This window comes from Nothoprocta perdicaria, unplaced genomic scaffold (genome assembly GCF_003342845.1).
Source record: "Nothoprocta perdicaria isolate Ctin4 unplaced genomic scaffold, notPer1 scaffold_281, whole genome shotgun sequence".
NCBI classification, from domain to species: domain Eukaryota; kingdom Metazoa; phylum Chordata; class Aves; order Tinamiformes; family Tinamidae; genus Nothoprocta; species Nothoprocta perdicaria.
In genome coordinates this window covers 573,988-592,782 of record NW_020455512.1, presented here as the reverse complement: position 1 = coordinate 592,782, position 18,795 = coordinate 573,988, and the positions used below count along the sequence as shown (strand labels likewise).

At 44.1% G+C, this 18,795-nt stretch overlaps 1 protein-coding gene across 5 annotated transcripts in view; it reads right to left on the bottom strand.

The window, feature by feature from the left end:
• Positions 1 to 18,795, bottom strand: part of PTPN13 (protein tyrosine phosphatase, non-receptor type 13) — an 87,322-nt gene that overhangs the window by 462 nt on the left and 68,065 nt on the right. For 2 of the 5 annotated variants that reach the window (XM_026041295.1, XM_026041296.1), the window contains exons 24-47: positions 18,071 to 18,606; positions 17,378 to 17,521; positions 15,597 to 15,690; positions 14,695 to 14,780; positions 14,241 to 14,403; positions 13,547 to 13,761; positions 13,346 to 13,444; positions 11,740 to 12,089; positions 11,332 to 11,503; positions 10,536 to 10,694; positions 9,670 to 9,841; positions 9,329 to 9,539; positions 8,612 to 8,682; positions 8,087 to 8,148; positions 7,797 to 7,953; positions 7,307 to 7,483; positions 6,632 to 6,711; positions 5,484 to 5,539; positions 4,348 to 4,451; positions 3,632 to 3,780; positions 2,899 to 2,989; positions 2,141 to 2,478; positions 1,375 to 1,590; positions 379 to 441 (exon numbers count right to left, since the gene is read on the bottom strand). In XM_026041295.1, the coding sequence (XP_025897080.1) occupies positions 379 to 441; positions 1,375 to 1,590; positions 2,141 to 2,478; positions 2,899 to 2,989; positions 3,632 to 3,780; positions 4,348 to 4,451; positions 5,484 to 5,539; positions 6,632 to 6,711; positions 7,307 to 7,483; positions 7,797 to 7,953; positions 8,087 to 8,148; positions 8,612 to 8,682; positions 9,329 to 9,539; positions 9,670 to 9,841; positions 10,536 to 10,694; positions 11,332 to 11,503; positions 11,740 to 12,089; positions 13,346 to 13,444; positions 13,547 to 13,761; positions 14,241 to 14,403; positions 14,695 to 14,780; positions 15,597 to 15,690; positions 17,378 to 17,521; positions 18,071 to 18,606 (3,965 nt within the window). The remainder of the gene's footprint in view (positions 1 to 378; positions 442 to 1,374; positions 1,591 to 2,140; positions 2,479 to 2,898; positions 2,990 to 3,631; positions 3,781 to 4,347; positions 4,452 to 5,483; positions 5,540 to 6,631; positions 6,712 to 7,306; positions 7,484 to 7,796; positions 7,954 to 8,086; positions 8,149 to 8,611; positions 8,683 to 9,328; positions 9,540 to 9,669; positions 9,842 to 10,535; positions 10,695 to 11,331; positions 11,504 to 11,739; positions 12,090 to 13,345; positions 13,445 to 13,546; positions 13,762 to 14,240; positions 14,404 to 14,694; positions 14,781 to 15,596; positions 15,691 to 17,377; positions 17,522 to 18,070; positions 18,607 to 18,795) is intronic. The other 3 variants (XM_026041297.1, XM_026041298.1, XM_026041299.1) reach the window with 3 other exon arrangements.

The following is an 18,795-nucleotide window of genomic DNA, read 5'->3' as shown; positions in this document are numbered from 1 at the left end:
TTCAAAAAACATAGGCCCTTGAGATATCCAAACCCAAGGTAGAGTTAACTAGATCTAGATCGTTCCTATTAAAAAAAAAATCACTTGTGCTAGAATACCCTCCTAAAGGAGGTATCTCTAACATTTCCTTTAGTTGACTCAAGTTCTAAATCCCTAGTAGAACAGATCAAGAGAGAACAGAACATAAAAAGTTGTGCATAGTTGTATTTGTTAAATACAGACCAACATGCACCAGTCTGCATTCGATGCCATTTTCACAACACTAGCTCCGCATTAGATGGCACCACGATAATCACGATGGGGTGTGCAGAAGTTTCCTGGCCCATCAGAAGTGTGCCTCCAGGTTCCTTCCTGCCCATGGGGAGCAGCCAGGCTCACCTCTGTCTGCACCATCCCGTGCCGCTGCAGACGCATGGTGCGCACCAGGTCCGAGATGTCAAACTGCCAAGACAGACAAGCAGCAAGTGAAACGCCCCGAAGAGACAGACACCAGGCACACACAGAACATGGGCCCAGCTTCGCACCAAAGAATCCAATCGAGTATATTCAACATGCAGGAGTGGAACAAATTAAAAGCTACTAAACCTTGTAAGTATTTGGCAGGTTACCAGCATGAGCCCCATGTTCCCCATGCCGAAAGCATGCAGCCCTCCTGCATTAAGACACTCTCCTTTCTCTTGCTTCTGTATTTCCCCCGGCTCTCCGGCTTACTTTTAAGAGTTGATCATGCAGAAAATTGGGGCCCTTGGCCCAGTCTCGCAAAATGCTTTTAATTTCCCCAGGAGTATGTCTAGAACTGAAGGAAGTGCTTAGAGGCCCTGCTGTGCTAAGAGTAGCATGAGAGTTAACTTGCTCTGAAAGTCCACAAAGGGTTTTGCCATGCCAGCTCCTTGAAGGTGACAGGCATAGGAAAGTAGCACCCTCTTGTGGATCACAGAAAATGCATCTTCGGTTGTGCCAGAAAATGTATTTTATTAGACCACTATTTCAGGCTCTAGCATTTGCACACCTTGAGTCTCTGACAATCTGCTTTAAACGCAGAAGTAACATTGTCACTGAGGCTGGGATCCAACTCTTTAAAATAAGTGAACACCTTCCCTGGAACACAGTTCACAGAAAGATGGTTGAGGTTGGAAGGGATCTTTAGAGATCATCTAGTCCAACCCCCCTGCTCCAGCAGGGACTCCCAGAGCACGGGGCACAGGGCGGCATCCAGGCGGGTTCTGAGGACCTCCAGAGAAGGAGACTCCACAACCTCCCTGGGCAGCCTGTGCCAGGGCTCTGTTCCCCTCACAGCAAAGAAGTTCCGCCTCACATTCCTCCCAGGTCAGTCAAGCCCAAAGCACGGCTTAGTCCCTCCCCTCGGGTACTCACCTCAAGATCCCTGCTGATGAGCCCCAGGACAACGTCTATACAGATGAGGGTCCCGGAGCGGCCGATGCCGGCGCTGCAGTGGGTTACGATGGGCCCCGCTCGGTGCACGCGCCGCATGTAGGAGATGAACGTGAGCAGGTCATCGGGCTGCGAAGGGGTGTCGTGGTCCGGCCAGGCGACGAAGTTGAGGTGCGAGATGTGCCGCACCTGCCCTGTCTGAGGTTTCAGAACACAATGACAAAGTAGCACACCCCAAGAAAGCAAGGGAACAGGTAAATTCCTGAAAGCATCAGTCGCAGGAAGGAGGATTTGTCCAGATCAGGTTATAGGCATTCTGAATTGCAATAAAATAATAGAAACAAGCAGCTATCCTGAAAGAAAGCTGCAGGTAATTAAACAGTATGAGAGACTCACTGTGCAGACTGCACTAACCACACCAAGTAATGAACCAGCCAGACTAAGTTATTAGAGATCTTTCTGTTTCTGTGGCCAAAGGTATCTAGGGAACCACATTTAACATCTTGTTAACATCATTAAAACATCTCCAGGACCAAAGGCCTTCTCCTGTACATGTCTCGGAGCAGCACAAGCTCTAACATGGAAGCCTGGCCTAACAGCACTCATCAAGAGGAGCACTCTTCAAGGAGAACTCCCCAAGTTACAGCTTAGCGTAGACATCGTGACTGAAAGCAGGCAAGGGAGAGTCGCGAAGCCAAAAACGTGAGCACTCAAATCCTGTGCGTGCACGAGAACTCGATTCACTTACTTGGATCTCCTCGAGCTCCAGCACTCTGACAACAAAGCCCTTCAGCTGCTGCAGCCTCACAAGCGCGAGCCGCAGTCTATCGTTTATCATGATGGTTTTATTGAGCACATCTGGCCAATAACGCTGGCACTTTATCTTTTCCCCTTCAACCTCCTGAGTCATCATGGCGATCACAGTGCAGTCTTGCTCCCAAACCATTTGCCAGAAGTCTGCCACAGTCGTCGGCAGGGGCCCTTGGCACGCAATGTAAACGAACTCTTCGGTCCCTACGGGCATGCGGATGAAGCTGGCATTGATGTATCCCCCATCAACCCCGAGAGGGACCCTGGTGGTATCATCTGCAATCCCAACACACACAGAATCAGCTGAGGCAGACACAGTTTGGATGCAGAAAGATTACTGACCACACTGGATATATCTGTTCTATCAAATTTACATGGGTAAAATGGAAGAAAGTTGTCTGGCTTCAGACATTCACATGTATCTCATCCTCTTTCAGGGAAGATGAGCTGAAATAACCAAAAAAAACCTTTAAATATCCATCTCTACTTACTACATTAGTCTTTTGCTCGCTGATCCTGAAATCTTTATGAACATTTAGAAAACAAGCAGCAGATATTTTGGGTTTTTTGTTTTTGTTTTTTGACCACACAGCAACAGAACTACAACTGAGAATCAGTGTGTTTCTTCAGATCCGATCCCTCGGCCCGTATGGATGGAGACAAAATAATGGCACTGAATGTCAGATTGGGACTTACATGGAAGTATGTTTTTGTATCTGTTCTTTCTCCTGTTCTCTTTTGCTTGCCCGATCAAACACTGATCCAAAGGTTTTAACTCTTGAAGATTCTGCAAACAAGCAATTACACATTCAGTAAAATGTACTGACCAAAAATCCATGTTAGGAGCAGTTATACAACCCCGTCTCAAACAGACATAAAAGGGGAAAAAACACTAATGTGTATATGCAAAATAGTTCACTCAGAGAACCAAATCTGACCTTCCCTAGCTACGAAAACCCAACACTTGGGGGAATGTTGGGAGCAGTGAGGGAGAGGGAACTGTTACCCAGTGAATACTTCAGTTCCTTCTTCCCAAAGAAGAGATGCCCAAACAGTTGGCTAGTTTAAAAAAAAAAAAAAAAAAAAAAAAAGCCCCCACACTGCTTTCAGTTTCTCCACTGCAGCAGCTGGGTTTTGTAGTGGCAGTTATTTAGTCTTCTCTATGTCTGCTTACTTCACATTCCTTCACTTATTTAAGGATTTTCCAGAAATAATCAAGTGTATCTCACTTCTGAATTGAGGTGCAACTCATCCTAATCTTCTCTCTCAGCTGCTGGCAGGGGAAGGGAGACACATAAGTTTTTTCCACTCCTTTGAAGAGCTGCAGTGTTTTAGGCAGTGATGAATCAACCATTCAGCTCTAACCATTTCGTACAGCTAAAAAGCAAATTTTTAGAAAAAGGGCTTAAAAGGACAGACTGTTACTTACTTCAATCTCTTTGGAAGGGACACCCTGTTCCAGCAATCCCCGCAGCATCCTGATGACAGACTTTAACCTGGCTCCTGTGTACTTGCCTCCAGGAAGCACTTTCACAGTAGGGAGTGCAGAGATCTCTTCATTTGTCACTAAAAGGCAATCTGAAAGAAGAGCAAGACGATTCTCATGTTCCCATAAATAGCTAAGCCACAGAAACGTCACGAACAGCCCAGTGTTACTATTTCCTTGTCATGCTGTATACAGTTTTCTTGTCAGGTATGCCCAACTCATATACCATTATCACACTTTCTATAAGAAGCCATGCCTAATAAAGCACCCTTGAGGGAAATGATATTTTTGCCACTTTTTACGGCCTCCTACCTCTAGAATCCATATATACATCCTGGGCACTACACAGATGACCCATTTGTTCAACATGCAAAAATAAACAAAGCAAAAGCAGCAAAATTGCTGTGGTCAAACACCACAAAACATCTCGTGTTGTTAGAGCTGCTGTCAAGTTTATAATATGGAAGAATAGATAACACAGAGAACAATCTCACGGCTGGCTTCAATTCCAACTACACGTCCAACACTGCTCCTATGAACTGTCATAATCAGAATTAAACCCTCAAAGCGTATCCAAGACATTTGTAAACACACTTCTGACATTCTGTGTATTTAATGTACTCCTTAATTTTGCACGGATTATTTAATGAAGCTCTTGCCTTTATGTACACGGTCTGGGTTTATGGATTCAATTGGCAGTTCATCACTTCCCCACGTGATTTCATCTTCATCTGCTTGGCTCAAAGAAGGTTGTGGAGGTGACCTAAAAATGACAAGAAATGGAAGTAAAAAAGAATACCTGGAGATGTCCAACACATTTGGAATCCAAAGCACTGCCAGAAAGTAAGTTATAATTGGCAGCATTCTGGACTGGATGCATACAGGTCATCTTGAGAATAATGGAGTTTGGAAAAAGATAAGAGCAGGAAAACAGTTGAGAAGATATATAATTTCTCTTCGTAGTATTTTTTCCACTGTAATTATATTTCCAAGGCAAAGCAGTCAAACTACACTCAGAAACACAACTGCACCCTTCCCAAATTCATACCTATGCATTAGAAGATCCACTTTCAATAGCAGATTTTCTAGGATTGTTGAATGTGATGGTGAACATATCAGGTATTTATATGTTATAACGCCATTTTTCATGCCAAGATTTTAACTAAGTTTCCCCAGAAGTTAATGAAAAGGAGTAAAAAGTATATGCATCTTGGCTGAAGCATTACTTAAGACTGAGAATTAGAACTACCTAGCACAGAGACAAGAATTTTCAAGGGAATTTCCAAGACTGAAACAGATGGCTCAAAGGGACAGACAATCACTTGGCCAGGTTTATCCTTATTTTTCCATACAAAAAGCCTCTAAAGACTCAAGTAGGAACAGATGGATTGGTAGATAATGGGGGCACTGTGCACAACAAGGTAGACTGGTAGGTAATTGGTAGATATTGGTAGATAATGGGGGCAGTGTGCACAATCAGGAGAAAACACATGAAGGTAGCTTGTTAAGATGAAAACTGAAGACCATATTCATGGGAACTGGTTTTTTTTTTTTCTCAAATTAAAGCTCCAGTTAACATTGTACTAATTATTTAAATTCTCTGTGGTAAATCATACAATAACTAACACTCAGGCAAATTGCAACCTCTTGCAATCTCTAACCAGAGCGGACAGAAAGCAATCTGGAAAGACACTGCCCAAGTATTTTATATTTGTTTGTATTATGATATAACCCTCTTCAGAGCTTTGACATTGTATGTGTTTGCTTTTAACCAGCACCAGAAAGAAAGTCTTACCTCTCTGGGGTAGCTTGTGCTTGACAATGTTCTTCACAACCATTTATATGCGTTGGCTAGGGAAAGAAATAATTCAAACTACAGTAAGATCAATATAACATGCATCCATAGTAATTTTTAACCTATGTGAACAAATAGAGAATGGAGCAATTCTCAAAGGGACCTAGTTTAAAGACATTGCTCTTCTGGCCACCTCCCTACCCTTAAACTAAGAGAGGGTGGAATACGGAGTATTGCAGAGAGGCCCTCCTGAAAATGAGGACAAAAGCCTCATGGCAGCAGTAGAACCACCTAAAATGTATCCAACTCATAAGTACTTAAATCTTTTAGTGAGGACAACTCAACGGTGAACATAAATGCCCCATATGTGCTTCCTATCAGGACACCCACTCCGATGCAGAACAGAACAGGGCTTTATGTGTAAATGGTAGTTAGTCATACATCTGCATTCCTCAATAGAAGACTCAGCAGAAAACAAGATCCTTCAATTTTTTTTTTGAGAAGGACAAAGGCTCAAAGTGATTTATATTTATCAGGCTACCTTGGAATATCTTCTATCAGTGTCTTCAAAGAGGTTTACTTTGGGATCAGCTTGAGACTGCCGACACCAAGACATATTTCTGATGTGACACTCAGCTCTATTACTGGAAAGAAAGCTGCAACAGCCAGGATGGGCTGCATGGACCGATGTCTGCTAATCTAAATTATGAGATTCAAAACACTTAGACATCTACTAAGTCAGCTCAGAGAGAAGAATTCTCACGTTGACATTCTGGACAGATAAATCTACACGTTATTCATCATGATGTGTTCCTTCATTTGAGTGAGCATCAAGCCAATCTGCTCCCCTCAAAAAAAAAAAAAAAAAAAAAAAAACACTTCTTGCCTTATACATTAGAAACAGCTTGTACTAAGTCTCTGCTTAGTTCTTGCACAGTTAATTTGTCACCAAATAATTAGACACTACCTCAAAAATAAACTTATGTATGGTGTTCACAGCTACCACTGACAAAGACAGTTTCCATCAACAACGCACATAAGATTATTTCAACAAGTTCTTTGCAAATAAAGAAAATTCTAATTAGAAAGGAAGTGTCCAAGAAAGGGTAATCAGCAGCCAAAGGCCTATCGGCTTTGTGCCATCTCACCTCTGAAAAGTCTTCAGGTAAAGATGATCCATCACAGTCTGTATCTTCCGATTTGTCCTCCGTCAGCTTCCCATTCACCTCTAACAGAGAAACAAACCCAGAAGATACAGAACAATATTGTTAGGGGACAGTTTCTAAAGGACAAAAAAAGGAAGGCTTCTTTCTGCTTCCTTTCCATTCAGAAAGGGTGCAACTTTCCACCTCTCACATAACCACAAAAATAGAAAGTGCAGAGGGCCTCAGTGGCACCTTCACTCCTAACAATGCAATACGAACAGAAGAAGGTGCTGAGAGCTTTGACGCTTACGGAAGAGAGACGGTGCAGCCTGGCACAGGGCTTGGTTTTGGGGAAATCTCCACGCATTTCCAAGGTCTGCAGTTTGCAGTCAGAGAAACTTAGAGGTCTGACTGCATGTGCAAAACCAGCATCTAAACACTCATGTCGCTCACAAAAGTATTATGCAACAGGATGCATTTTTCCCAGATTACTGGGAGCAAAATTCAGATTTACCAAACAAATTTCCGAACTGCATCTACACTTCAATGGATGGAGTAAACATTTATCTGAGTTCTCATTGGGAAAACCCTCACCTTACTACGTTCAATGCTTACTCAGCATTTTTTTTCAAGAGGTGTTTTGGTGCTATTGATCTCTTTTTCCATGTCTCTCAGTACCTGGCAGATGATCATCTGACGCAGCCTTCTTGAGATGTAGCAAGGTCTGGGCCTCCAACGTGGCATTATTGCGATTTAAAAGGTTCTGGGCTTCCTCATCGACAACGTCCAACAGATACTGAACGACTTCATTGTGGTCATCTTCATCATAATACTCATCATCTGGAATCTCTGTTTCTAAAAGGAAATGGCATAAAACTGCAAGTTTTATACGCAAGTTTTATACTTCCTTTTAAGGCATAAATTCCATCTGTCACCATCTTCTTCCTCCTTCACTTCACTCCTATAAAGGATCTCATTTCTGGCATCTACTTCCAACATCAAATTATCCTTCTCCAGCAGAAGTACAGCACCTGGAGATGAGGTGCTAAAACTGATTGCCAGCCTAACCTCAACTCCGCTGAACCTGTTCAGCAGTGCTACTGCCTTCTTCCTCTTGTACTGTGAAGTAAAAACCAAATAATGCTGCCCCAAGCTCATCTCTTCTTACCTGACTTGTCACTGTGCTTAGGCAAATCTGCTATCTGATTGGTAAAGTCAAGGGAAGGGACATCTTTGTACCCTGTGAGATTCATTAATCCTTTTGTTTGATGGGTATGATTTTCCGTGTTTGTGTGAGGCACTTCAGGGATGCCATTGCCGTTTACCTAGTGGAGCAAAGCACAGCAAAATATAACTTTTTAGGAGTTTGCCACTCTATTTTAGCAGCAAGCAACCCTTATTAAACAGAGGACTCAGCAAAAAATAGAGTGAAATTGCACACCACAGAATAGCACCTACCTTGGGCCCATAAGCATCAGCTGTCGTTTCTGCTTTACTGCAGTGATCACCAGGGGAGCAGCCTAGGCAAAAGCAGAGGGTGGTGGAAAGGTGGTGAGGGAAGCAGGAGGGAAGAAAAACACACTCAACAGAGATATTTTCACAGTAATTAAATTATCCCCATCGGTTACTTTTATTAAAGAAACAAGATGTTTAGATTGTGCAGTGAGTTGCATTTTGGCCTGTTTGTCAGGCACTGCCACAGTAGTGGCTGAGTGACTGCATACTAATAGTTGGATATTAGAGAAAAATTTTGAATAGCAAGGAACGGGGAATCACAAAATGACTATAGAATGACCACAGAATGTCTTTTAATCGAGTTTTTAGAGGAAAGCTCCAGCCAGTATCTGCTGAAGCTGATTTTGGTGTGCAGAGTTGCAGCACAGCAACCAGACTAGATTGAAATCCCAAGGCCCCTATCAGTTCCTCCAATCTTAACTAACATACACAAATGTCACTTGCAGTAGGCGAGCAAGCAATCCTTACCGTTAGCTTTCAGTGACCACGAATTGCAGCCATCAGGGCTTTTGGATTTTGGAAGCACTGGGTGACCATCTCTACGAAAAGAAATGTTTACAGACAATTTTATATTAAAAATATAAATAAATAAAACCATGCTAGGCAGACATATCCACATCAGTGTCTGACAGCAAGACCCCTAAGCCTTCATGCTAGACTCAAAGATTTAATCTCACAGTCTTAGGCTAGAGCTCAAAATCTAGAACTCTGTGAAATTCCAATTTAAAGATGGAGTCCCCTCCTTGTCTGAAAACCGAGCACACAGCTAGAGCACTATGACTATTTTTTTCTTTAATCAGAAACAGTTTTACTGAACAGTCTTTGCAATTACACTGTGTGCAGTGAAACAGTTATGTGGTAGGGAAATAAAAAAGAAAAAAAAAGGAACTAGCAAAAGGAAAGCCTTTTTTCTTTTTCAGGAAAAGAAAAGCCAGGAAAGAGTGTTTTAAAGAAAAGGATAATTTGACCAGTTGAATTTGAAATGCGTAAGCTCCACAAACCAGGGAGGTGACAAGTACAAAACCTGAGAATCTATGGTCTTTACCGGGTCAGCCCTGAAGAATATGCCACTTATTACCACTCTGGTCAATCAGCTGTCATGCCAGGAACATGTTTTATCCATATATTAATGCAATCATGTGAGGAAAACCAAGTCACAGGCAAGCATTTTCTGTCAAAATATACCTGGTCACTTTGAGCACCACTTTAGGAAAGGAGGTTTCCAACATCCTTTTGGCTTCTTTCAGAGTCATCCCCTGCGTGCTTACTCCATTAATGTAATGGATAATATCTAATGCATGGAGACTCTCATCTCTGGCAGCAGCTGATTTGGGGAGGATGTCACTGATATACACAACTTGGTAAAGGCTGTCATGCCCGCCTGATAAAGACAGACCTGTGCAGGAAGAAAAACAAGAGAAAAGCGTGTTCCTTCTTTGTAACTAACTTGTTTTTTTGTTTCTTTCAAAATCAGACCAAGAAAATCATTCTTCATTAGATCCAGAAGTAAGATAACTTGGTCTTACCCAGCTCTTCCTTATGGCATGTCAGCGTAATATCAGGCAGTAAGTGAGGCAACACTGGCATCTTGGGCAGCTCCAAAACACGTCCCAGCACCAGCCTGACAGTCTTCGGGGCGGCTCGCAGAAAATTCACTGCATCTGTGTGACTCATGTTAGTGACATCCATGTCATTAACCTGTCAAGATGAAAACACCAGAAACTTCCCGGTTATGCTCCAAGTAGCAGAGTTACTGTTAGTGAGGAAACAGAGTTGCTATCACTCCTACTGATGCCATTTCACATTAAAGGACAAAATAACAGATTTTCCATATGACAACAGTTGCAGCTCACTGTGGTTATCCAGAGAGAGAGAACACACACAGGTAACTCAAGTGTCACAAGTAAGGAAAGCAGTTCATAGTCCCGATGTTAAGCATATTCAAAAGGTATGTAATTTGTTCCTCTTAACAACAACAACAAAGATGTTATCCCTTTTTAAGCTCAGATCTGAAAGCCTGACTCAGAACCTAATCCACATTAGTAGGTATTTATCCAAGTTGAAGAAAAAAGTCTTCAAGATTTCAAGAAAAAGGTTTTCGAAGCCCTAATTTAGCCCTCATGACTGAAACTCATGTCCTGTGTTATACTCATCATGAGGACTACTCGGAGTGACCAGAAGCCCTTCTTGTAAGTTTGCACTGCATCAGAAACTAATACTGTAATTAAGAACACCTCAATTACATGATATCACTACCTAACTGCTTAACCTGACAGTGGGATTTTTTAAAATTTTTACTTCCTAACAGTATGTTAGCCAAGAAGATTATTTTAAATCTCCCAAGTTGTCCTTTTGATGCTGTTCCTGTTTGTGGAAATGCTACTTCTCTCACTTTTATGAGGCGGTCTCCAGGTCGCAGTCTCCCATCACTTTTGGCAGGATCCTGAACGATATCGTGAATGTAGCAGCCAATGTTATCATTTCCTTTGGTCACTGTGAAGCCCAGACTGCCCTTTTCTGACTTGGTCATGGTAACTTGGAGCTCTACTTCCTAGGGGAAGAAAAGAACGCTTTACAATGTAGACAAATAGAAACAATCTGAGCACGTCAAGGAAATGAAGACTGCTAGAATGATCTTCAAACAACAAAAGAGAATCTTGGTGAGGATAAAGTAGAGATGAGGACCTAAGCTGAACCTGAGAAAGTTGTCAAGGTGCTGATGTATTTAATGCCAAATTCCAGATGGAAACGGGACACACAAAACAGATGTGTGAGCATGGGCATACAGACACAGGGATGCACGCGCACGCAGAGGAACTCGTTATGTAACTGATTCCAACACGCTCCAATTCTGCACGTACAATTAAGCCAAATTTAGCCTTCACAGACTGGGAGTTCATATTTTAGTGGAACAGTGATGCTACATAAACCCCTCAAGGTCAGACCGAAAACATCTGCAAACACTTGTGCGAGCAGTTACAATCCAGTGATTACAGCTGGCACACTGTGAAGTAAGTGACCGCTGCTGGCAAGACCTGTGTCCCACCCCCATGCAGTGCAGATATAACCTTCAGCTATGCCATCTATAAATCAATATGCGTGGCTTCTGTGGAGTTGCTCCCAATCACATCCATCAGCCACAGCAATAAGTACATTCACATTGCTGCCAGATAGGAATAGGAACTTACTGGCTCATATTCTTCAGTACTTTTTTCCAACTGACTCAATAATGTCATTCCTCCCAGGTGTGGAGTCAGCTCAGGAGCAGGACTCGCATGTGAGTCGTTTATTAAAATTGACGTGGTCACATCAGGAACAGTTCTACAGGTTGGGATCGGCGGCAAATCCAGTGGCAGACTGCTACAAGAAGAGAAAAAAAAAAACAAGGAAAAATCACTGCAATGTTTTTAGTATTATTGGGTAGTCTTACAATACAACTGTTACTAATAAAAGACTGTTTGAATAATTATTGACTTGAATGTAGAAATAAATAAATAAATAAATAAGAAGCCTTTGAACTTCCATGAGTTGGCCCAATAAAATGTTTTTAGTCCACACCTTCCGCAACATCTCAAGGATCCCTCTGAGCAGCCTACCTGTCCTCAGACTCCGACTTGCTCGAGGGCTCATGAGCAGCATAGAGGATGGTGCGAAAAGCCTCTTGGCGCCCGCTGTGCGTCTCGGATGGCCCGTGGCCTTCATCAGAGCTCTGGTAGAGTGTTGAACTCCAGTCAGGGCCCACGGGCGCGGGGGAATCCACCACCTCCTCTTCACCGCTCCCACTGCTGTCACTGTAGCTGTCTCTCCTAGAAGGAGATTTGAGCCTTTTGCTGCTCGGATCAGTAGTTTCATTCTCATCTGAGCTGTCGCCTTGTTCTCCATTTGATAGACTGGTAACTTCTTTGCTGACGTCTGGAAATACTTGTTGGGGTGAATGGATGGGCGTCTACAGAGAACAAGGACATTTAGTGCACCAAACTGCAGTTTTCACAGTAGGAAAAAATTGCAAAGACTGCATCAACTTCCTAAACCCAGTTAAATCAATGGCTTCTTCCGTTTCAATGTTGTCTTCATTATGTGAATGCATCACAGCAGTTTCACTGAGCTCAGGACACATTTGCCATAACAAGTATACAGAACTTACAAGCATATGCTGCTAAGCAACCGCAAAATCATGGAAGGAAAACTAATATATGCTTGGCTTAAGTCTTGGGAAGCCAGTTGGCAGATGTCCTGACATTTGCCCAGTAGCCATCTCAGCAATCACCCTCAAATTCCTCACAACCAAAATACCCTGAGGATGATTGTTGTCGAGTCCAAGTCATAATAAACACATGTCATAATAAAGTCAAGTAGGCAACATCTTAAGTCAAAATAATAGACAACAAAAACTATCCTAATCTACCCAGATTGGGGACTGTTCAGCCAAATGGTTATGTTCAGTTAAAACTCATAAACAAGTTTGTCAATAATCCCATAAACCCCTTAAAAATATGCCAATTAAAAACCCACGAAGTTCTAGGGCATCATTAATGCCTCAATTTGTCAAATTCTCATGCTTGTGCATTCACCCATCACCGTGATGCGTGAACAAAGCTGTTGTTTGCCTATTATTTCTTACTATATCTATTATTACATTAAAATCACTCTGGACTACAAACGGTTCATTACAGAATTATTTTTTTGCACCAGTGCTTTATTCATGTGCATGTCTCTTTTTCTTGCCATATTTTTAAGTTTGTAAATTTAAGTTTCTGTGACGATACTTCAACTGTTTTTACTTTTCAAATAAATGAATCAAAATAGCTTCACAAATTACAGACTATTTTCCATATTATACTTTCTTTCTTTTATTATCCATCTTACAGATGTGAACTCCTCTCTAATTCTATCCCAATTCTCTTTTGCTGAAATAGAAACAGACACACAGAGACGCACAAATACATATATATAAATGGCCATGGTTTAAAACACACTAAAATTGTTTTAAGTACAACTCTTTACATGTGTTAGATTAGAAAAATCTGATTTCTTTTCTTCCTTTTCACATCTCTATTAATTCTGTTGGACACTCTTGAGGAATTTACCACAGGAATCACCTACAAGCCCCTCTTCCACCCCATCTTTCCAGTCCAAGTTGCATTTCGTTAACTAACCCACCAATACCAATTAAAAAAATATATACCCATGCCCAAGACTCACCAACAAAGAAGGATCAATGTCTGGTAGAATCCCAGGTGGCGGCCGACAAAGGAGAAGAGAAACTTCTGGAGATGTTCCTCTCAGAGCAGAGATGACCTCCTATGGACACAGTTAGATTCAGTATTAGAGACAGACCGCAGAACTTGGAGGATTTGTACGGCAAGAGTTCCACTCCCCAGATCAACAGCAGAGAGCACCAACCTGCTGGGATAAACCCTTCAGTGATGCCCCGTTCACTTTCAGAATGACATCCCCGATTTCTATCTGCCCGCTTTCCGCCGCAGGCTGTCCAGGGAAGAGCTTTTTCACCCTCACAATAGTCGAGCCCAGTTGCTCAGGGGTGAGGTTGTCTTCACGGCAGAAACTGAAGCCGAGGCCCGAGCTGTTCTTCAGCAACTTGACCTCAAAGGTGTTCTCTGCAAAAGGAAGAGGAACAGATCATTTCCTACAGCACAGTGGCTGTCACGCTTTTTATCTGTTCTCATCGAGACACAGGAGCAGCAGGATGTGGAAGTCCCTCAAGCTCCTTTTGGCGTCTGTCTTGAACAGCAACAGAGCTGGCAGCACCTCTTACCGCAGCCTTGTTACAACCCTGTCCTGCAAGAAAGGGGAAGCATCCTCTGCAGAAGCTTTTCCTGAGGAAACTGGGAAGCATCAAACAGCAGCAAAAAAGGAAACAGTTAAGAGTCATGGAGTTACTGAAATCTCAAAAGAAAGCCTCAAAGCAATGCAACAGCACAAGGACAGAGACTGCAGTACGTGCACCAGTTTGGAATAAATTTCCAGCTGCTGTCTCCTGGTTTTCTGTCTATTCTACAGAAGATATCCAACAGAAGAGTTACCAAGTCTAGAAGGTGCTTTTAAAGGACCAGACAGTTCTCCTACACCAGCTGACCTGCAGTGACAAAGCTGTAGTCCTTGGCATTTGCAGTTTTTGGTGCTGGCTTCTCGTGGGGCTCGCCCTGCGCCAGCTCGTGGGGCGGCGTGCACTGCGGTGTCACTGGAGCGTGGCCCCTGGCTCCCGAGAGCTGCCCCTTTTCCAACAGCAGATGCACCACCTAAAGAAAGGAAGCATTCTCCTGTTAACTTGCACTGCTTGTGGAAATGGTACCAACTAGGGTACACACTTGGTTCTAACCTGCCAGGGTCCTAAACTGCGTAGTATACTATTAACTTCCCAGATACCTCCCTCCCTCACATTTCCTTATATTGTTCAGCATTTTAATGGCCGTGAGAAGTTCCGCCACACAGAGACTGACTTGTGAGGTATTTGCCAACAGCAAGTGAGAAAAGGTTTACTTCAAATAAGGCCATGAGGGGTTAAGAGTCCAAGACATTGAGCTGCTCACCTGCCCAGTGTTCCTCAGCGTCTCCACTGCTTGCTTATGGGTAGCGCCTTCCAAGCTAATCCCATTGACCGAGAGCACGCGGTCACCTAGAAGGAAATGACAAATAACTGAGCACAAATTAAGCGGAACACGCTCTAGAAAACATTCATGGCACACAAACCCCTTCACAGTTACTGAAGGAAATTCTCCCACCACCCCATACTCTGAGGAAAGAGCAGAACTTCCGATCTGAAGTGCTTCGAGACAATTCCACGTGAAAGCTGGTGATCCCTATCAGAGCAATGCTTTGATAATTGACACAGAATCTTTAATAAAAACAAGTCCTAGCCCATACTGGGAATCTACATGTCAGTAAGAAACGGGGGCTGCCTTCCAAACAAGCAAAGCCGTAGCAATTGTCCCCATTTTCTGCATCAAGTTACCCAGCAGGCCACTGCTAATACAAAGCCCTTCTCTCTTCACAGCTGACACTGATCAGCACTCTCCACTAACACAGGCTGTACTAAAAAAAATCAATTCCTGCAATGTACTTAGTATTTTTTTCTCCAAAATTGGAGCCATTTTGTGTTGGCTTTACAGTTGCTTCCTATTTTGGGTTAATATTCTTCCCTTCGTGAGCTGTGGAATTGGCTATCAAGTCTCCAGCACTGAGCATTTCTTGGCCATTCATGTGCTCCGTGGCCCTGTGAACCGCTCGTTATTGTCACATTCCACTTTGGGGAGACAATATTTCAAGTGACACATGCAAACGCAGTGACACATGACTAAGTGAGCGGGACCAAAGCGAGTTTTGAGCTTCTAGGCCACAGCGGATCCCTCCTAGCTCCCTACAGAGGCAGCCAAATTCACTCCTCTGCTTTCCACATTGAGAACAGCCCACGCCAAGAGAAGTAAAATAGCACCTTTTTCTATCCTGCCGTCCGCTTCAGCTGCTCCCTTGGGAATGATGGCTTTCACGTAGATGCCTCCGTGCCGTATGCTCGTATTTACGCCGCCCTAGATGGAGAGCAGAAAAACGACATGTCAGCCCTTCGGCAGCTCGAGGGCTAGCACTTCAACGCAGTGGCACACGAGGAAAGCTACACTCAGGAAGCATTCTGGTTATTGGCTCGTACGGGGCAACGGCCAAACTGTGCGAAACTGAATGTTACACAACAAAGGTGAGGCGGGAAGGCTGCAGGAACACACTGCACCGCAACGCGGCCGTCCGCCGGACAAATCAGTGTCCTTGGGGCACAGAAACGCGTTGGCACTGCTGCAATCTACATGCTTGCATGCACGTGGAAGCTGGGGGACGTGCGTGGGCAGGGCATGCAGCAAGAGGCACGGCAGAAGGCGCATACCCATGCGGCGGCCTGCTCCAGCTTGCCCTCCCGGATGCAACACCAAAATCAGGAGGGCTGATTTCTTTCAGACCTCAGTGGGAAGGTCTGAGCTGCAAAACTGCTCGAGCTCAAACAGCACTGCTGTTGGAGGCTCTTAGCTTTTCTTAGCTCTCAGACAGCTACCACTGCACTACTGCTGCTTCCCCATAAACGTGGGTGGGCAGAGGAGCCCATGAGCACGCGAACCCGCGCTGCCGGAGCGCACTGTGTTACATTGGAAACCCTGAAACACAGAGCTCTTCTGCCCTGCACGGGATGGCCATGCAAGGGCAGAGGCTGCAAAAGGAAAGCACAAGGAAAACACCACTTGGTCATCTCTTGTGGGAAGTCTTGGCAGCCACTGGTACTTCTACAAAGCCAGTGTACGGGTGCAGGAGGCCTGCTGCTATTCAGCAGCCAGCACCTCCTGCAACATTAAGCCTCCAGCCATCAGCACCTTTGAGCTCTGCTCCAAAATATTATCAGTATTTTTAAAATTCTTCTGGAGTACACTTGTCTTATTTACAGTAAGTAACAGGGCAATGACCCAGTCTCTGGATCCCAGATTTCTGTCAGGTAGTCTATATTTTCTTAGCAAATATTGCAAACATTTTGCCTTCTTCCTCTGTCATACAGAAAACATTTTGTCTCATGGGACAAAGCAAAAAGACTTTGGATAGACTGGGGTGCTAAAAGAAGAGAGTTGCATTTTGCTCCTCACACCTGAGAAGACACAAGCCACTTGTGCTGTGTGGCCACACCTGGGAAAAGGGCTGATGTTTTAGGTATAAGCCACAAAACCCACCAGCTTGGAACCACAGTTACTAACTGCTCCTTGTTGTTGCAATTGTGATTTTTTGGCCAAGTTGTTGGATATTTTTTGTTCTCTGTTTTTTAACCAGCAGAGGGAGAACCCAGAACACGGCATTTGCAGCACGGCCCAGGTACCCTCAGGTGACTCTTGGCCCAGGACAGCCTCTGACATCTACCAGACTCATTTCTCTGTGCTCCTCCCTTGAAAATTTGCCACTTCTTGTTATTTGGAAACAAGGGACAAGGACTGTCCTTTCTATCTGCACTTGCAAAGTGGCTTCTGTGGGCCTCCACAGCAAACCAACAAGCCAAAAGGCTTTCTTAGTAGGGAGACAACAACAACAAGAAAAGGGATTTCCATTAACATTAATCAAATTTTGTAGGAATGATTATTCAACAGTAAAATGACACATTGAACAGTGGCTCTATAAAACACTTTGCTTCCTGGTAGCTTAGCTATTTAACAGGTTGCTGGGAGTAGAGAAAAAGAGAAAACATCTCAAAACCTTGTCAAACAGTACCGTGACACTTATTCCCAAGCCGTTATCTTTTTTGGCTAGTTCAACCTCAAAGATATCTCCAGGTTTAAGAAGTGTCGCAATAACCTTTTTAGAGTTCGTTTTCTTCACTGTATTTCCTGGAGAAGATTCCTTTACAGAACAAAAAAAAAAGAAGCAACACAACAAAAAAGGATTTTCTGTTAGAAGCTTATAGGTAAGACCCTAAAGGATGTGCTCAAGCTACTAGGCTAATCCCAGAAGACATGAAAAGGTAAAGAAATTTATTCATAGAGATGGTAATTGGACTATGACCACGTTGGATGAGCACTCCAGGTTGAATGCATATTTTCTGCAGAATCAACATGAGGTTGTTAAACTGGAAGCATCTTATTCAGGACACTCATGAGGCCGTTTTAAGTTTTTTGGAAGCCACAGACATGATTTTTTTCCTTTTACTTTTAGACAAAAGCATCAATTTATGAGGAAAAGAAACAGTGCATGGCTTGATTCTGGTAAGCAGATAATTGCCATTTCAGTTCTTGTGCAACTCAAGGCTGTAACTTTTCCTCGCGTCAAGGACTTGAAGTCCTAGCTTTGGGAAACACGTGCTCAGCAGCAACACTCAGAGGATCTGTGACCAGGAGCAAGCTGGTGACTCAGGTGACCTTCCCTCCCTCCCTTCCAGCCCCTTCTCCTTACTCGCACAGCCGGCCAGCTCATTTCACTCTCCTGTACCACTGACGGGAAACGTTCATAGGAAATACACTCTGCCTTTTTAGCTGCCTGTTGCTCCTGACTGCTGGAATACGTTGCCTCATCCATGTCAGAATCCCCCCGGTCGGAATATTCCACAGACTCCAGCATCCCAGGCCCTCTGGTTTTCCCTCGGGTGCTGTCGGATGAGGGTCTCCTCTTCTCGTTGCCTTTAGCGAGCGCGGCCAGGGCGTCACCGAAATGTTGGGCGTCCTGGTGGCCTCTGCTGCTCGCACGCTTGCCGAGGCCGCCAGCCGCCTGGCTCTGGGACAGGCTGGCGCTCTCAGTCCTCGAGTCCTGGGAGCTCAGGCTTCCGTCCCGCTTGCCCGACAGGCCGGATGAGCTCCCGGAGAGGGGTCTCTGGTGGCCCCGTGCGCGGCCGGGCTCTTCTGAGGAGGACTCGGCCTCGTTGTCCTGAACCGACGCCGGCCGCCTTAAGTAACCTCTGGTTGCACTGGGGAGCTGTGCAGGGTTAGACGATGCTGAGGAGCAGGAGACAAGAGAGTCAACAGTAAGTGCAAACAGCTGCTGTAGGGCAGATTCCTCAGCTCCTCAAACAACCACACAAGGATTATCAGTTCCTAACAGGCAGAGTACTTGCCAAACAAGGTGCAGCCAGCGTGTCCTCACTCAAGCTGACTTTAACAAGCTGAGCACATTCCCAGAACCCC